Source organism: Pongo abelii, chromosome 13, assembly GCF_028885655.2.
Source record: "Pongo abelii isolate AG06213 chromosome 13, NHGRI_mPonAbe1-v2.0_pri, whole genome shotgun sequence".
NCBI classification, from domain to species: domain Eukaryota; kingdom Metazoa; phylum Chordata; class Mammalia; order Primates; family Hominidae; genus Pongo; species Pongo abelii.
In genome coordinates, this window is record NC_071998.2 from 24501722 (window position 1) to 24519962 (window position 18241).

Consider the following 18241-nt stretch of genomic DNA (forward strand, 5'->3'; position numbering starts at 1 on the left):
CTTAGTGGTGTCACATTTGTCCATTGTAATCTCGTTCAGAACCCTGATGTAAGGCTGGGCGCGGTGGCTCACACCTGTAATCCCAGCACTTTGGGAGGCCACAGCAGGTGGATCACCTGAGGTCAGAAGTTTGAGACCAGCCTGACCAACATGGTGAAACCCCGTTTCTACTAAAAATACAAAATTGGCTGGGTGTGGTGGCGCATGCCTGTAATCCCAGCTACTTGGGAGGCTGAGGCAGGAGAATCGCCTTGAAAAGGAGAATCACTTGAAAACCTGGGAGGTGGAGGTTGCAGTGAACTGAGATCGCGCCATTGTACTCCAGCCTGGGCAACGAGAGCAAAACTCAGTCTCAAAAAAAAAAAAAAAAGAGCCCTCACGTAAAATGGTTAAGATGTTTCGGTTGAAGCAGGAGGTGGGGCCAAGGCTTTGCCTTATCGGCTTCCTTCTCTCCACCTCCAGCGGCAGCAGTCCCTATAACGGCTTCCTTAGAACCTCAGGGCTCAACGAATATCTACGTTCAAATACCTCTTGGCCCTGGGTAAGCTTCTGGCCATCATTATGGAACCCAAGGCCCTTCCCACACTACCTGGGTCCTTTCCTCGCCTCCTTGCTGCTGATCTTGTCCTGACTAGGCAGGCAGTCAGCCCTGCTAGAGTCTGGCCCTGCAGTCTCTCACCTGGAAAACCCTCCATAAAATCCCCAGCCAAATGTTTCTTCCTCTAGTAAGCCCTCTGATTGTCCCAGCCCAAAGGATGCTCCATGCGCCCTTCCTGGCTGCAGGGGCCAGGCTAATGCTGGGCGCCAGTTTAGGCTACCTAGGGAGGCTGTGAGCTTTGTTTCTTTTCTTTTTTTCTTTTTTTTTTTTTTTTTAAGATGGAGTTTCACTCTTGTTGCCCAGGCTGGAGTGCAATGGCATGATCTCAGCTCACCGCAACTTCCGCCTCCCGAGTTCAAGTGACTCTCCGGCCTCAGCCTCCTGAGTAGTTGGGAACACAGGCTTGTGCCACCACACCCGGCTAATTTTGTATTTTTAGTAGAGATGGGGTTTCTGCATGTTGGTCAGGCTGGTCTTGAACTCCCAGCCTCAGGTGATCCACCCACCTCGGCCTCCCAACGTGCCGGAATTACAGGCATGAGCCACCGCGCCCGGCTGAAATTTCTTTTTTCTTTTTCTTTTCCTTTTCCTTTTTTTTTTTTTTTTTTTTTTGAGACGGAGTCTCGCTCTGTTGTCTGGGTGGAGTGCAGTGGTGCAATCTCGGCTCACTGCAACCTCTGCCTCCCAGGTTCAAGCAATTTCCTGCCTCAGCCTCAGCCTCCTGAGTAGCTGGGACTACAGGCGTGCGCCACCACGCCCAGCTATTTTTGTTTGTTTGTTTTTAGTAGAGAAGGGGTTTCACCATGTTGGCCAGGATCATCTCAATCTCTTGACCTCATGATCTGCCCGCCTCCCAAAGTGCTGGGATTACAGGCGTGAGCCACTGTGCCCAGCCACCTGTGAGCTTTCTTTTCCTCCTCCATCTCTTGTCCTGACCCCTCATCCTCTTAAGCAACCCTCTCCTGGTTCCAGAAGCTTTCCTGCCAGTGAGGATGGAGATGGGAAATCAGAAAACCTAGGGGCTCCAGGCATCCTGAGGTGTGAACCAGAGCCCTCCAGAGCCCCTAGGCCTGTCACAGTGATGACTGGTCTGTGTCAACTCCGTATCACTAACTCCCTTCCCCCTGAGGCTGGCATGGGACCTCGCAACAGATGCCCATCTCCTATCTCTGGTTTTTATAAACACGTGACCCAGACCCACAGCCTGGCCCAGACAGGGGCACACAAGGAGATGCACACATGAGCCTCCCATGTAGCTGGGATTACAGGCGTGTGCCACTACGCCCAGCTAATTTTTGTATTTTTAGTAGAGACGGGGTTTCACTATGTTGGTCAGGCTGGTCTTGAACTCTTGACCTCGTGATCTGCCCGCCTTGGCCTCCCAAAGTGCTGGGATTACAGGTGTGAGCCACCACGCCCAGCCTAGTACAGTTTTCAAAGCCGGAAACATACAATCTTCTTTGATTCTTACAAAGGCCCCACTGGGAGGTGGGGGCCCCCTTCAACTGAAACCTCCAGGTGACAGATGAAGACACTGAGAGAGACTCTGTGGGGGTGGGGGAAGAGAGCCATCTAGGTGACCTTACTGTTCAGTAGCCAAGCCAAGCCTGGAGCTCAGATTCTGGGTGTGCAAGAGAGTTTTGTCCCCATCAGCCTAGTCCCTAGGACTCTGCACCCTTAGCCTCTAGGTCTAAGCCTCCATCCTATCGCTCTGCTGTCTCAACATGACCCTTAGCTGTCCTAAGCCCTCAAAGGCTGCTGAGGGCAGGTCAGGGACACCAGGCTGTGAACCCAGAGTTCCCAGGATATGGGTCAAAGGTTGATTCTTCTCAAGGCCCAGCTGGACATCCGGCTGAAGGTGCCCAAGACTGGGGGAGTTTGTATTCATGGGCTGTCCCCCAGATCACCCGTTTAAAGATGGGAGTAGCTGCGTTGACACAGGAGGAGGAGTCTGGGGACACTCATAATAGGGTGATTCATCTCAGCTCTCCGCTCCTGATTCCAGTCCACAGCCAGCTCCCCACCCTTGAAGCCTAGACGCAGGAACAGTTTTCAACAGTGGCCTAAGAGTGGGGGCACACTCTGGAAAGCAGGATTGAGCATGGAGGGACTCAATGGGGTTCTGTGCCCGGGCTCCCTGCTCTCCCTGTGCTCCCTAGTCCTTCTGCCCTGTTTACCTGTCCTCCCCATCCCTGTGGGGTTTGAATCCCAGATCAGCACTCAGTGGCTGAGTGACCTCAGCAGGTGACTACTCTCTAAATCTCAGTTTTGTCATCTGTGAAATGGGGAAAATACACTCACTTCTGGGAGCTGTTTTGCAAAGTGGGAGGAAGTGCTTCCTAAACTAGAATATGTCTGCATGTCTGCTTTGCTCTGCCCCTCCCCCACCCCACTCCAATGATCTGGAAGAGATTGGGGGTTTGGGGGTACTCTAGAGTGAGTAGCTTTCTATGTCTCCACCCCCACCTCTGACTCACTAACAACAAGGAAGGCCCAGGTCTCTTTCTTTGCTGGTTCGGGCTGCTCCCATTCAAACAGAAAGAGTTTGGGGTCAGGAAATGAAAGGTGTGGCACTCCAACCCCTTAAAAGGGCCCCAGCCAGCCCCTCTGGTCCAGCAGGCTGGGACTTGCATCCTTAGCCCTTCCCTTGCCTGGGAACCCACTCCTCCAGCTCTGACCTTAAAGAAGTCATGGCCTCCCACGGGGTGGATGGGGCTGTTCAGGCCCCTTCGCTGGCTCAGCTCCCCCCACCCAGGTGAGACACAGGCCTTGCTCAAGATGCCCTGGGAGGAGGGGGAACCTCCTCATCGGTCTCCTCCCAGAGCACCCGGGAGGGCTGGCTCCCAGCCTGCACTCAGCCCTGGCTCTCCTTCCCAAAGCACAAGTGGAAGCCCTGAGGACCCTGGGCAAGCTGTGATTCAGAGGGCTGGGGCCTCACCAAGCTCAGTCTCTTCTCTGTGGAGCCATGCTTTCTTCCGCCTTTGGCTCTAGGGGGCGCCAACCACATTGACTACAATGGGAATGCTGCCCCCAGGGTCGCACAATGGAGCAGTGGGCTTCTGCCTGCCACAGTCAGGCCAGCCTGGTGCTTCTGCACAGGCATCCTCAGATCCTGACCCCTTTCTGTCCCAGGTGACCCAAGGAGGGCTGACAGGAATAAGGAGACTATGGAAAGTACTGCATCCTTCCCCTTCCTCCAGCCAGAGTCCTCTCACATCCACTAAGAAGAAGCAAGAAGATCTACCCATATCTTCTCAGCTCCAACTCTAGCCACTCCAACGTGTATGTGTATGTATATGTATCAACATGCATGTACACATGAGGTATGGACATGAATGAGTTTGGTGGGAGTTCACGGAGTCATGGTCCTGAAGGTTGGGCCCTGATGGAGGGGCTGGGGAACAAGGACATTGAGACCCAGCCCTTGTTCTGCTAGCTAAACCATGTGCGTTGGCATGCAGCTGCATTGACTGGAGGGGGTTGCAAAGATGCTCTATGGTGATCTGCAGTCCAGGATTATAGATAGACACATACATGCATGCATACATGGGTGAGTACAGGTAGCTGCATATGTGTAAATAAATGCTGCTCAACGTATATAAGACAGACAAATCCACAATTGTGTGTTTAACTAGCTACTTCCTTGTGCAGCCCACGAGAAAACCTATGTGAGTTGAATGCAGACAGATGTGTGTGCAGGTTGCTTTTTTGTTTGTTTGTTTTTTGAGACGGAGTCTGTCTCTGTTGCCCAGGCTGGAGTGTAGTGGTGCGATCTCTGCTCACTGCAACCTCAGCCTCCTGGGCTCAAACGATTCTCCGGCCTCAGCCTCCCGAGTAGCTGGGATTACAGGTGCCTACCACCATGCCTGGCTAATTTTTTTTTTTTTTTTTTTTTTTTGGTGGGAGGATGGAATTTCGCTCTTGTTGCCCAGGCTGGAGTGCAATGGCGCGATCTTGACTCACTGCAAGCTCTGCCTCCCGGGTTCAAGCGATTCTTCTGCCTCAGCCTCCCGAGTAGCTGGGACTACAGGCGTGTGCCACCACGCCTGGCTAATTTTTGTATTTTTAGTAGAGATGGGATTTGTCCATGTTGGCCAGGCTGGTCTTGAACTCCTGACCTCAGGTGATCCATCTGCCTTGGCCTCCCAAAGTGCTGGGATTACAGGAGCAAGCCATCGTACCCGGCCTAATTTTTGTATTTTTAGTGGAGACAGGGTTTTACCATGTTGGCCAGGCTGGTCTTGAACTCCTGACCTAAAATGATCTGCCTGGCTCGGCCTCCCAAAGTGCTGGGATTACAGGCATGAGCCACTGTGCCCGGCTCCAGGTTCCTCTTTTTTTTTTTTTTTTTTTTGTGACGGAGTCTTGCTCTGTTGCCCAGGCAAGAGTGCAGTGGTGCCATCTTGGCTCACTGCAAGCTCTGCCTCCCAGGTTCACGCCATTCTCCTGCCTCAGCCTCCCGAGTAGCTGGGACTACAGGCGCCCGCCACCACACCCAGCTAATTTTTTTTTGTATTTTTAGTAGAGATGGGGTTTCACCTTGTTGGCCAGGATGGTCTCGATCTCCTGACCTCGTGATCCTCCCACCTCAGCCTCCCAAAGAGCTGAGATTGTAGGCGTGAGCCACCACGCCCGGCCTCCAGGTTGCTTTTATAAGGGAAGAGGAAAAGAAATAAAAAATAGAAGTGTGTGTAGTATCTGCTGGTGGAAGAGCTTCCCCTGTTTTTCTCCCCTGCTCTGGTTCCCAGGCTAGATTTGGATGCCAGCAGGCCCAGGATGGGACAGGGTGAGGATGGGGTGTTGTGGGCTGGGGTTCCCCATTTTCTTTCAGTGTTGAGGAGTCCCTTGCCAGTTTCTGCCCTGTGCTGCCTTTGCAGCTCCACTTGAGGCAGGGATGGGCTGGATGCATATTATAGGGTGGGAGGAAAAGGGGGCAGCATAGCAGGGGTGCTCTACCACTCCCATAGCCTGTGATCTGGGCCCTGGCACCAGGAGTCTGTGGTTCTGTCTTGAGTCACAGGCTGGCAGTGGGGCCAGAGGGCAGGTAGTCAGTGATGGCTCCCTGATTCACCATGGGGCCTCCCAGCCTATAGAGGCCTGGAGGGTGGGGTGCATCTTTCTGGGTCAAGGGTCATTAGAGTCCTCATGTGGGGGTTCTATATATGTGTGAGCCCATGGCGAGGCTCTCATGTGAATGGGATCCCTGATCATGGGAGCAGAGCTCAGTGTCTATAGGCAAGTGTGTGATTGCAAACCACAGAGGGTGTGTGTGTGTCTGTGTGTTTGTGTGTGTGTATGCGCAAGTGCCTGCATGTATGTGAATCTACTTTATGTGTATGCTAAACCCATCTCTTTGGGCATGAACCACCTCTGGGACTGGGAGCCCTTATTTGCTTTCTTTTCTTTTGTTTTTTAACATGCCTATCTAGGCCAGGTACAGTGGCTCATGCCTATAATCCCAGCACTTTGGGAGGCCGAGACGGGTGGATCACCTGAGGTCAGGAGTTCGAGACCAGCCTGGCCAACATGGTGAAACCCCGTCTCTGCTAAATAAAAAAAAAAAAAAAAAAAAAAAAAAATTGGCTGGGCATGGTGGTACATGCCTGTAATCCCAGCTACTCGGGAAGCTGAAGCAGGAGAATCGCTTGAACCCAGGTGGAGTGATCTTGGCTCACTGCAACCTCTGCCTCCTGGGTTCAAGTGATCCTCCTGTCTCAGCCTCCCGAGTAGCTGGGATTACAGGCGTGTGGCAGAGGTGGTTGATGCCCAGAGAGATGGGTTTAGCAATACTCATAATCCTACAATCCCAGCACTCTATGAGGCCAAGGTGAGCAAATTGCTTGAGCTCGGGAGTTCCAGACCAGCCTGGCCAACATGGCGAAACCCCTTCTCTACAAACAATACAAAAATTAGCCGGGCATCATGATGCATGCCTGTAGTCCCAGCTATTTGAGAGGCTGAGGTGGGAGGATTGTTTGATCCCACGAGCTAGAGGCTGGAGTGAGTCATCATCCATGTTTTTAAGAGCTTGTTTAGCTTCTTCTGCTACCTCTCGTGACACAACCTGTCCACTTGAAGGGTCCATGCCTATCTGTCCTGAAATGTCAATGGTCCTGTCACCTAACACAGTTTGACTGTAGGTCCCAGTGGCCCCTGGGGCTTTCTTGGTGCTGATCACATTTCTGATCAAGGACGACAGGGCTAACCCTTCTCTCTTTTGGTCCCTCTGGGAGAGGAACCTCTGCACTAGCCCTGCTCGCTTCTCATTGAACCGTGGGAGCCCTTATTTCTTTTTTTTTTTTTTTTTTTGAGACGGAGTTTGGCTCTTGTTGCTCAGGCTGGAGTGCAATGGCACGATCTCAGGTCACTGCAACTTCCGCCTCCTGGGTTCAAGTGATTCTCCTGCCTCAGCCTCCCAAACAGCTGAGATTACAGGCACCCGCCATCACGCCCGGCTAATTTTTGGTATTTTTAGTAGAGACAGCGTTTCACCATGTTGGTCAGTCTGGTCTTGAACTCCTGACCTCAGGTGATCTGCCCTCCTCGGCCTCCCAAAGTGCTGGGATTATAGGCGTGAGCCACTGCGCCCAGCCGGGGGCCCTTATTTCTCATATTCATCCCTCAAGGGACAAGTCCTCAGGGTCATTAGCCCACCTGGATTAAGTCCCTCTGGAAAATGATTTCTTTGATCCCCTCTGGCAATGCAATGCTGCCATAGAAGCTCGGCATAAGGGCATGTTGTTTGCTCCCAGGCCACCAGATGTTTCCTTGTTATTAAAAGCAGCATAGAGGGCAAGGTTGCACTTTGGGAGGCGGAGGTGGGAGGATCGTTTAAAGCCAGGAGTTTGAGACTAACCTGGGCAACATAGAAAGACCTCATTTTTACAACAGATTTTTAAAAATTAGCTGAGTGTCATGGTGGCACATAGTCCCTATAGTCCCATCCATTCTGGAGGCTGAGGTGGGAGGATCGCTTGGGCCCAGGAGTTCGAGGCTACAGTGAGCTGTGATTGCACCACAGCCTGGGTGATGGAGCAAGACCCTACTCTTTAAAGAGAGAGCGAGGGCAAGGTTGTCCCATGATCCCCCTCAGATAGGGCTGACTCCCCCACAATTAAGTTTGCTTAAAGAGACAGACTTGCCGGGCGCAGTGGCCCATGCCTGTAATCCCAGCACTTTGGGAGGCTGAGGCGGGTGGATAACTTTTGGTCAGGAGTTCGAAATCAGCCTGGTCAACGTGGTGAAACCCCATCTCCACTAAAAAAACAAAAATTAGCTGGGCATGGTGGCGTGTGCCTGTAATCACAGCTAATCGGGAAGCTAAGGCAGGAGAATCACTTGAACCTGGGAGGTGGAGGTTGCAGGGAGCCGAGATCACGCCATTGCACTCCACCTAGGTGACAGAGAGAGACTCCGTCTAAAAAAAAAAAAAAGAGACAGACTCTTCCTTGGCCAGGGGTAAGTCAGATGGGAGAGGAGAGGGTTAAAAACAGCTGGGACTCAGCCTGCTGGCAAACATGTGGCATGTGGCATGTCAGGGCAACTGCAGCTCAGCCTCTGGAGCCATGTGAACAATGCACGCAGGTACACATGTGACAAGCTAGGTCACCCAGCCATGTTCAACAGGCATGTGCACAGCCACGAGGAATGCCCAGCCGTACAATTAGGCACACAGGACATCCGCCATGTGTAGACACAGCTGTGGACATAGCTGGCCAGGACATGCAACACACGACGTGCTCATAGCACAAGGAGAAGGGCCCATGAAGTCTGGTTGGAACTCAGCACGTGTGTCTGTGTGCCCACCTGGGTCTAGACTGCTGCCGCCCTGACACCAGCTGTCCCCTTGAAGGGTCCGTGCCTTATCTGTCCTGACGGAAGAGACAGTGTTTCTTCTCACTCGGGGCTCGCAGCCTCCTTCCTCCTCCTGCCTCGAACTGAGGACCTGTTGGGTCCAGTCATCCTGGAGAGATGCGGCCAGTTTCTTTCTGACAGGTCTCCTCCTGCCCTCAAGGAAGTGGGGTGATCCCAGGGCCCAGGTGGTCTCTATGACAGCTGCATCCTCTCCAGCCATGGCCCTGAACCCTGCCTATAATCCCACCATTGGCTCTCAGATCTGCCTAAGCCTCTCAGCCCCCATGACGTCCCCTCCCCTATGCGCCCTCCGAAGGCCACCGGTCCCTCAAAGCTCCTCACACTCCATGCCCGCAGCTCCCTCCACCCGGCGTCCGCACCAGCCTCCCAGCGGAGGTGGGGCGGGGGCGAGGGGGCGCCAACACCTCGGCGCTCCGGGACTGCAGGGCGGGACTGCCGGGTGGGGCTGCATGACGGGCGGGGCCCGTGTCTCCCGCGCTCCTATAAAGGGAGCCACCAGCGCTGGAGGCCGCTGCTCGCTGCGCCCGCCGCCTCCCGCCACCCCTGCTCGCCCGACAGCGCCGCCGCCTGCCCCGCCATGGGTCGACAGAAGGAGCTGGTGTCCCGCTGCGGGGAGATGCTCCACATCCGCTACCGGCTGCTCCGACAGGCGCTGGCCGAGTGCCTGGGGACCCTTATCCTCGTGGTGAGTGGAGGGAGCCGGGGAAGCCCTTCTCTCTCCAGCCCTTGCACTCCTCAAACTCTCACTTCCCCGAAGGGGCTGTGTTTTCCAAGGTAGCCTGGACCCACCTCCCCAGCTCTGACCCCCACGCTTAACCGCGGAGGATCAAGCTGACTTCCAAAGTCCTCTTCCCCACGGTTCTAACCCCTTCTCTGACAGCTCCGACTCTTGTCAGAATGACAGCTGTTACTTCCCAGTGACAGTGCCGATCGTTTACCCTCCCACAAGTGACTCAGCCCACAGGCTGGGGGCAGCGGTTACGCTTGCAGTCTGGGACCTCCAGCCACTTCCCCTGCCTCCCACAGGCCTCCAGGTTCCCAGAATCTCAGCCCCCAGATGTAGGGGAGGGGGCGGAGGCAAATGAGCCATTATTAGGTTATTTGGGTCCTGGGTGTCTGGCCTCTAATGAATAATTAAGCCTCAAAAAGTCCAAAAGTTGCAGTGAGTGAGGACAGTTTGCACGAGTGGGGGCAGAGGGCGCAGGCCACATAGGCTGCAAACAGCGAAGTGGGAAGGGAGGCAGATTCTGACGGTAGAAGGGTGGGAGGAAGCTAGGCCCAGGCACAGAGGATGCGTGTCTAAAGTTGCTCTCCTGGTGCTCAGCGACTCCCAGGCCCTATCTGTTATCCAGACAGATGCTGGCAGCGTCTGTGCAGAAGGCGACAAGCATTCTAGTTATTCCCTGGTCTCTTGGTTAGTCTGTGGGTTCTTGAGTGAGTATTTCCCTGCCTGAGTTACTCCTCAGTCCTAGTTACTCCTTGGTTACACCAGTTTCACCCTGGTTTTGTTCTGGGTGACTCTGTTTGCACTTCTTAGGTCTGGCAGACCCATCAGTTATGGTTCTATTTCCTGTCCCAGTTACTCTCTGATTTTTCAGCCGCTCATGTGGTTACACCTGTTTTCCTCTGGGTTCAGTTGCTACATTGCAGTGGGTGGATTACTCCGTTCCTGCCCCAGCCCTAGGTACTACAGACCAGCTGGCCCACGGTGGACTAGGAAGCTTAACTAAGGGCAAGTAGGGATCCCCAAATGGTTGAGGATCAGGATCTATGGGCAGAGGAGGGCTGAAACCCACTTCTGGCTTCCAAGAATAGGAAGTGGGGAAGCCACAGGGGGTATTTTATCCACAGCCTCCCATAAGATTAGTCGTCGTATCAGCCAGCCCTAGCCCCTCTCTCCTGTGCCAAGAAGGCAATGGGAGGTGGCCTTTATCACTCTCCTGCCTCGGAGCCCCCACTCCTATCGGAGTCCTGAGTCCAGCCACCTGTTTTAGAGCAGCCAGGCTAGGGGAGGATGATGTCTTCTATTTTCCTAGAGGGGCCTCCTCATTCCCTCCCAAGTCTCAGTTCACTCTCTCACAAAGGAGCCGTTAGTCTTCCCACTGAGCCCCAGGATCATCAGGCTTATCCCAGACCACAAAAGAAGGGTGTTAAATTTGTGGGGGAAGGGTTGCAGGCTCAGATGGATGTGAGGTATTGGATATCAGTGAGAAGCAGAATTTCAAGGACTGCATGAACTGGAGGGGCAGGCCTGGGAATCCTTTGTAGTGGGCGAGTGCCTGCCTGCACGCCTGTGTGTTGGGAGCCTAGGACTGCAGTGGCAGAATCAGGGTTGGCTTTGGGGTGAGGAAAGCCCCTTTCTCTGAGATACCTGGTGTGAGGACAGGGGGCGGTGCTGGCCGCGAACTCAGGGCAGGGGGTGGGGGAGGAAGAGGAAGATTAGCCCCAAGGTGGTGGAACTGGCTCTGACAGCTCCTCCCTCCAAGGCCTCCTGGGATGGAGCCAGGTCTGAGCCTTTGGCAGGCAAGGAGCTGCGGCCAGGGCCTCCTAAGCAGGGCAGGGCGCCTCAGACCCTCACGTGCCTGTCTCCCACCACCCCTCCTCACACATACACCTGCAATCTCTGATCTTTGCTCTCACCTGCCTGCACACCTTCGCCCCATGTCATTGCTGCTGGCTTCTCCGTTATCTCTTGGTCGTTCTGGGATGATAATCAAAAAGCTTAACCATGCAGTACAACAGGCACTGACCCATCAGAATAAACAGGGCCCGTAGCACAGGTCCTGGAAACTGCCTGCTCTGTGGGCATAAAACCTTTAGTTATGGGCAGGTGGGAGAGGAGACCAGTGGAAGTCATTGGAGCAGCTTTGAGGGACATGCAGGGGGCTCAGGGCAGCAATTCTTTATAGCTGCTGCAGAAGTATTTTCAGGCTTGAACAAGGGGAACAGACATAGTATGTTCTTTTTCTTTTTTAAATAGAGACAAGGTCTCACTATGTTGCCCAGGCTGGTCTCAAACTCCTGGGTTCAAGATCCTCCCATCTCAGCCTCTAAAGTGCTGGGATTACAGGTATGAGCCACCACAGCTGGCTCCAGTATGTTCTATATTTGTAGAACATCAGGGCTCTTAGTCTCTTTTAGTTCCCCCATTTTTGGCAGAAAGTTTAGAACCGATCTCCCCATTTCTACTGCCCTGGGTCCCAGGCTGGGGATAGTAGGAGGAGCCACACAGATCTCTGTCTGTAGGACCTCCAAATCTGAGTGGGGAATCTGGACCCCCGAGAGCAGAGAGGTCATGGGTGGAGAGAGGAGATACTGGGACAGGGACAGGTAAAGGAAGGGGAGGTTGCTGAGGGGGACATGGTGAGGGCTGGGGCTCTGGCATCCTGGACTCAGGAGAAGTGGATTCAACCTCACTTCTGGTCTCCTCCCTATTTATTTGTGCCGCCCATTGCCACTACTACCACCACCACATGAGCTTTTCTTTTCAACTCTTTTTTTTTAATTTAACTTTTTTTTTTTTTTTTTTTTTTGAGATGGAGTCCCGCTCTGTCGCCCAGGCTGGAGTGCAGTGGCGCAGTCTTGGCTCACTGCAACATCTGCCTCCCATGTTCAAGTGATTCTCCTGCCTCAGCCTCCTGAGTAGCTGGGATTACAGGCGTCTGCTACCACGCCTGGCTAATTTTTGTATTTTTAGTAGAGATGGGGTTTTGCTATGTTGGCCAGGCTGGTCTCGAACTCCTGACCTCAGGTGATCCACCCACCTCGGCCTACCAAAATGCTGGGATTACAGTGTGAGCCACTGCACCGGGCCTACATGAGCTTTTCTTTGGGGCAGCTGGGGGATGAGTGAGAGGCTTCCCACCTTTATGGTCCAGGCCTGAAGGGCTGCAGAGAAACTTGTGCTAAGGTGAAAGCTGTTCCCCTACACCTACGCCTGCTGAAATTCAAGGAAAATCAGTGAAGATGGTTCAGTCATCTTCTAGGATCCCAGTCGCAGACCCTGCTTCCAGCCCTTTCCATAGGGTCCTCTCATATTAGAGTTGGGACAGTGGGGGTGGGAAGGCATGTGTCCTTTTGCTGGAGAGTGCAATTGCAGCAGAAGGGGTTTGGGTTGGGTTCCAGGAAGGGCCTCTAGTCCTCCCAGTGGTGGCGGGTGGGCAGGTTGCTGGCTTTACCCCTTCCTTCTGGAGTGAGAGTTGCTGGTCCTCACGCTCCCTGCCTGTTCTTCTTCCTGACAGATGTTTGGCTGTGGCTCCGTGGCCCAGGTTGTGCTCAGCCGGGGCACCCACGGTGGTTTCCTCACCATCAACCTGGCCTTTGGCTTTGCTGTCACTCTGGGCATCCTCATCGCTGGCCAGGTCTCTGGTAAGGCCTTAACCCTGCTCCCAGCCCTTTGCCCTCAATAGCATTCCCACTAGGTGTCCTGGCATTCCTAAGGGCAGGTCACAGCTGTGGCCTCTGCTTTGGCCCCTTGGGAAAGGAGGGTGGGGAAGAAGCTTGACACTTAGAACATTCGACTCTCACCTTGGAATCAGAGATTGTCAGCTAACCTGTTACATAGACCAACCGGCATCCTGTGCAAGAAACCCCTCTCTGCACCCCTTCGCAGGGGACCCTAGCCTCCCGACTGTGGCAGGCTGCAGCTAATAGGTCCCATGTCCCCTCTGCCCAGGGGCCCACCTGAACCCTGCCGTGACGTTTGCCATGTGCGTCCTGGCTCGTGAGCCCTGGATCAAGCTGCCTATCTACACTCTGGCACAGACACTGGGAGCCTTCTTGGGTGCTGGAATAGTTTTTGGGCTGTATTATGGTAAGCATTCCCCACCCTGTCCTACTCCACTACCCCCGTCCCTCTGTTCAGGACCTGCTGGCACCAGGCCTTTTGATGACAGACGGCTAGGGCCTGCCCAGGCCCCGGGCTCATGACTCACTCATTCACGCACAGGGCCAAGGTGGGGGGCACGAGGGGAAAGAAACAAGTTGGGCAATAACAGAGTCTCAGGCCCTCCACCCCACCCCACGTCACCCCCTCTGCCTGCTGCAATACAGCAGTATGGCTACTTACCCATAACTCGTGGGAGGGTGGGGAGGGCACACCTGAGAGGGAAGGCCAGGCTCAGGCCTCTCCCCTGACTCACTCTGGGTCTAATCTGTCACCAGATGCAATCTGGGGCTTTGGCAACAACCAGCTTTTTGTTTCGGGCCCCAATGGCACAGCTGGCATCTTTGCTACCTACCCCTCTGGACACTTGGATATGACCAATGGCTTCTTTGACCAGGTATGGGCTGGGGACACGTGAGGGGAACGCAGGGAGGGGACCGAGTTGCCTTGGTAGCTCATGGGCTGGTTGGGGGACAGGACTCCTCGACTGTAGCAGGGTTTCTCAAATCTGTGGGGTGGGGTAACCTGCATCAGAACATGGTGGCAGGTACTTGCAAAACATGCGGCTCTCCAGCGGGTTCTTGTCACGCAGACATTCTAGCACCATTGCTTTCAGGAGAAAAGCATGGGCGGGCGCTGACAAGAGTTTAAGAGCTAGAGGGAAGACGGGGATGGAAGGAGGGGTCAGAGAAAGGGAGGGAGCTGCTGCTCACCCTGTTCTCCCCACTCCCCAGTTCATAGGCACAGCCTCCCTTATCGTGTGTGTGCTGGCCATTGTTGACCCCTACAACAACCCCGTCCCCCGAGGCCTGGAGGCCTTCACCGTGGGCCTGGTGGTCCTGGTCATTGGCACCTCCATGGGCTTCAACTCTGGCTATGCTGTCAACCCTGCCCGGGACTTTGGCCCCCGCCTTTTTACAGCCCTTGCGGGCTGGGGCTCTGGAGTCTTCACGTGAGTACAGCCCCCACCCAGCTCACCCCAGCCTGCCTCTCCTCTGCCCTGCCCCCCATGTCCCTGACTATTGAGTGTCTGTCCCCGCAGGACCGGCCGGCATTGGTGGTGGGTGCCCATCGTGTCCCCACTCCTGGGCTCCGTTGCGGGTGTCTTTGTGTACCAGCTGATGATCGGCTGCCACCTGGAGCAGCCCCCACCCTCCACCGAGCAAGAGAATGTGAAGCTGGCCCATGTGAAGCACAAGGAGCAGATCTGAGTGGGCAGGGGCCATCTCCCCACTCCGCTGCCCTGGCCTTGAGCATCCACTGACTGTCCAAGGGCCACTCCCAAGAAGCCCCCTTCACGATCCACCCTTTCAGGCTAAGAAGCTCCCTATCTACCCTCACCCCACGAGACAGCCCCTTCAGGATTTCCACTGGACCTTGCCCAAATAGCACCTTAGGCCACTGCCCCTAAGCTGGGATGGAACCGGAATTTGGGTCAATACATCCTTTTGTCTCCCAAGGGAAGAAAATGGGCAGCAGGTATGTGTGTGTGTGTATGTGTGTGCAAGTGTGTGTGTGTGTGTGTGTGTGTGTGTGTGGTTTCCCAGATATTCAGGACAAGGGACCAGTCGGAAGGGATTCTGGCTGTTGGGGGAGCCCAGAGACAGGGAAAGGCAGTCTGTCCATCTGTGCATAAGGAGAGGAAAGTTCCAGGGTGTGTATGTTTCAGGGCTTCACATGGAGGAGCTGCAGGTAGATATGTGTTTCTGTGTATGTGTATGTCTGCCTTTTTTTCTAAGTGGGGGCTTCTACGGGCTTTTGGGAGGTAGGGTGGATGTGGGTAGGGCTGGGAGGAGGGGGCCACAGCTCAGGTTTGGAGCTCTGGATGTACATACGTAAGTAGGAGCAGTGGGACATGTTTCTGTCATAATGCAGGCATGAAGGGTTGGGTGAAGTCAGGTCATAAGTCTCATGTTTGCTTTTGTTTTGTTTTGTTTTTAATGTATGTAGCAGATGTTACAGTCTTAGGGATCCGAGACGGGAGACCCCACTTTAGAAAGGGTCGTCACTCCTTTAATCCTCTACTCAACAATGTACTCTTTTATCTTTTATATTAAAAAATAAATAAATATGTGCCTAAAACCTCCAGTTGTGCAAATATCTTTCTGCTTGCTCTGCTGCTTTTCTGGGGCCAGTTAAGGAGCTTCAGCATGCCCACACTGACCCAGGGTGCCTGGCTGAGTGTCTGATCTGGTCAGGTTACCCTGGGGGTCATACAGAGAGGTTAGAGAGCCTCTTCACCAAGCCTCTCAGTTTGAACTCTATGGTCCCAAACTTTCCCCCAAGTTTCCATCCTCATGGGTACCCCCAGCATAATGAATGCAATCTTCTTCCTAATCCCTGTACCCACACATCAGCCCAGAAAGGCTTGAGCCCCATGCAGGGAAGATCTTGCTGCAGAGCTGCCCAATGAGGAGAACTGCTGCCCAGGAGGTGGTGAGTTCCCTGTTCCTGGAGGAGACCCATCAGACTGGGAACCTGTATTGTCCTCCACAACCTGCAGCTATTCAGGCTCCATAACCTCCACCCAGACCTTGGCCACAGCCCCCTTGGCAGCCTCCCTGCCTCCAGGCCTGCCCCAGTCAGTCCACAAAGCAACCAGAGGGATCTCTTCAAAACCCCTGCTGAAAGTGCCCAACTGGAGACCATCCACAACCCTCCATCTGGTGTTCAGGACCTCAGAATGGGTAGGCTCCTGACCCTACCCCTCCTGTCACACAGCTCCATCCACCTCAGTCTACTTTATGTGTTTCTATGTTTTTGTGTCTTCAGGCTTTGCTCCAAAGTCCCAACTCACATCTTTGCTCATTAAAGTCCTCATGATCTGCTTTAATGCCTCTTCCTCCGGGAAGCCATCCCTGCTCTGCCTCACTCTTCCAGCATCTTCTAGTCAGCTGTCTTAAGTGCCGAGACCCGCAGTTGCGTTCACGCTCATCTCCCCTTCTGCTTCATTTCTTCAGTCATTTCTTCACTTCTACAGAGGCACCTCTGTGCCCAGTAAGGCAGGGGGTTGGAAGATTGACTCTGGCACTCTGACTTGCCCAGAAAAGCAACGGGCTCAGCACACCTGAGAACAGGAAGCTTTTCTCGTTTGCTTCTTCCTTACCATACCCTCCTCAAGTTTCATCAAGGGAAACTTCATGCGATACGAGGGAAGGCATCCCCTATCCAATCCCTCCTCTGAGCGAACCCCATGGGAGCCAGAGGATCCCTGGGTGTGGCAGGCGAATTGTGGTTTTTAGAAGCTAAGCCAACTTTTGCTCTCCAGCCTTCACAGATGAGATCACGGCCCAGAGAGGGTGGGTGGCAAACACAGGGTCACACAGCCAAGAATCTGCCTGGGGAGGTGAGGGCAGGAGAAGGCAATACCATTTTAGGTTTCTATCCCTTCTTTGTCCCCAGCTCCCAAGAGGCGTGTCTGGAATGTTGGAGGGACCTGAGCCAAGAGGGAGTGTCCCCTTCCCAGGCCCTGGGGGGAGGAAGGGCAAACCTTGGGAGGGGAATACAGTTGCAGAGGGTCATTCCAGCCACACCAGTCCCACCTGGGCTGCCCTCACCCTGCTGTCCTCCCCAGCATGCACCATGTCCTTCTGTCACCCATTTCTCTCAAATTCTGCTGCTGACCCTGACCAGTCAGCCTAGGGGGTGGTGGCAGCACTTTTGGTGCAGTAATTAATGGGTAGGCAAACCTGGGTTCCTGGCCCAGCAAGGATTCTCTAGCTGGGTGACCTTGGGGTAGTCATGTTCTTTTCCTGAACCTCCCTTATCTGTGAATTGGGAGATATTGAGAGGAGGAAATAATGGAAGATGATTCATGGAAAGGACTTAACACAGTGACCAGCAGATGGTAAATCCTCAATAAATGTCACCTCGTGATTTTTCCTGCAGAACCAGAGATGGGGGTGGGGAGGCAGTGGAGGGAGGATGCTAAAGGCTGTTTTTTTTAAAGGTCATTGAATTCAATATCCTCTTCCTCCTCAGATTCCTTCCACGGATTCTGAATTTCCCGAGAAAGGGGAGGGAGGAAGTGTGAGGGCGATAGCGAGCTGTGTCCTGACTTCAGAAGGCTCTTGGGAGAGATAGAGGGGAGACAAGAGGGGCTCACACACAGGATGCGGGGCAAAGAAGCACGTGGCCGCAACCAAGGGAACGTGTTGCCTGGAGGGTCAGGCCATGTGACAGAGGGTAAGGCCCGGCCAGGACCGGGAGCAGTGGGTCAGGGCAGGGGCTGAAAGGGACATGAGCCAGGCAGCAGCTGTGTAACCCCTCCAGGGGTAGGAGGGAAGCTCCCCACCTCCTCACCCCACCTCCAAGTGTACCTTCCACCAGCAGTTCTGGCTGTCAGAAAGTTCTAGCAAGACAACTCTTCATCTCCTTTAGGAAGGTATCTTCTCCCGGCCGGGCACGGTGGCTCACAACTGTAATCCCAGCACTTTGGGAGGCCGAGGCAGGCGAATCACAAGGTCAGGAGATCAAGACCATCCTCGCTAATACGGTGAAACCCCGTCTCTACTAAATAATACAAAAAATTAGCTGGGTGTGGCGGCGGGTGCCTGTAGTCCCAGCTACTCGGGAGGCCAAGGCAGGAGAATGGCGTGAACCCGGGAGGTGGAGCTTGCAGTGAGTCGAAATCACGCCACTGCACTCCAGCCTGGGCGACAGAGCAAGACTCCGTCTCAAAAAAAAAAAAAAAAAAAAAAAAGCCGGGCGCAGTGGCTCACGCTTGTAATCTCAGCACTTTGGGAGGCCAAGGTGGGTGGATCACGAGGTCAGGAGTTCGAGACCAGCGTGGCCAACACAGTGAAACCCCATCTCTACTAAAAATACAAAAATTAGCTGGGTGTGGTGACACACGCCTGTAGTCCCATCTACTTGGGAGGCTG

At 54.1% G+C, this 18241-nt stretch overlaps 1 protein-coding gene across 1 annotated transcript; it reads left to right on the plus strand.

The window, feature by feature from the left end:
• The first annotated feature begins 7106 nt into the window (after nucleotides 1–7106).
• On the plus strand, nucleotides 7107–15440 carry AQP3 (aquaporin 3 (Gill blood group)). Its single transcript, XM_024252257.3, has 6 exons — nucleotides 7107–9158; nucleotides 12715–12841; nucleotides 13149–13286; nucleotides 13637–13755; nucleotides 14093–14310; nucleotides 14401–15440. Exons 1-6 carry the CDS (start codon nucleotides 8754–8756, stop codon nucleotides 14567–14569), a joined length of 1176 nt encoding a protein of 391 aa, XP_024108025.2. The 5' UTR covers nucleotides 7107–8753; the 3' UTR covers nucleotides 14570–15440.
• Nucleotides 15441–18241: the final 2801 nt, after the last annotated feature.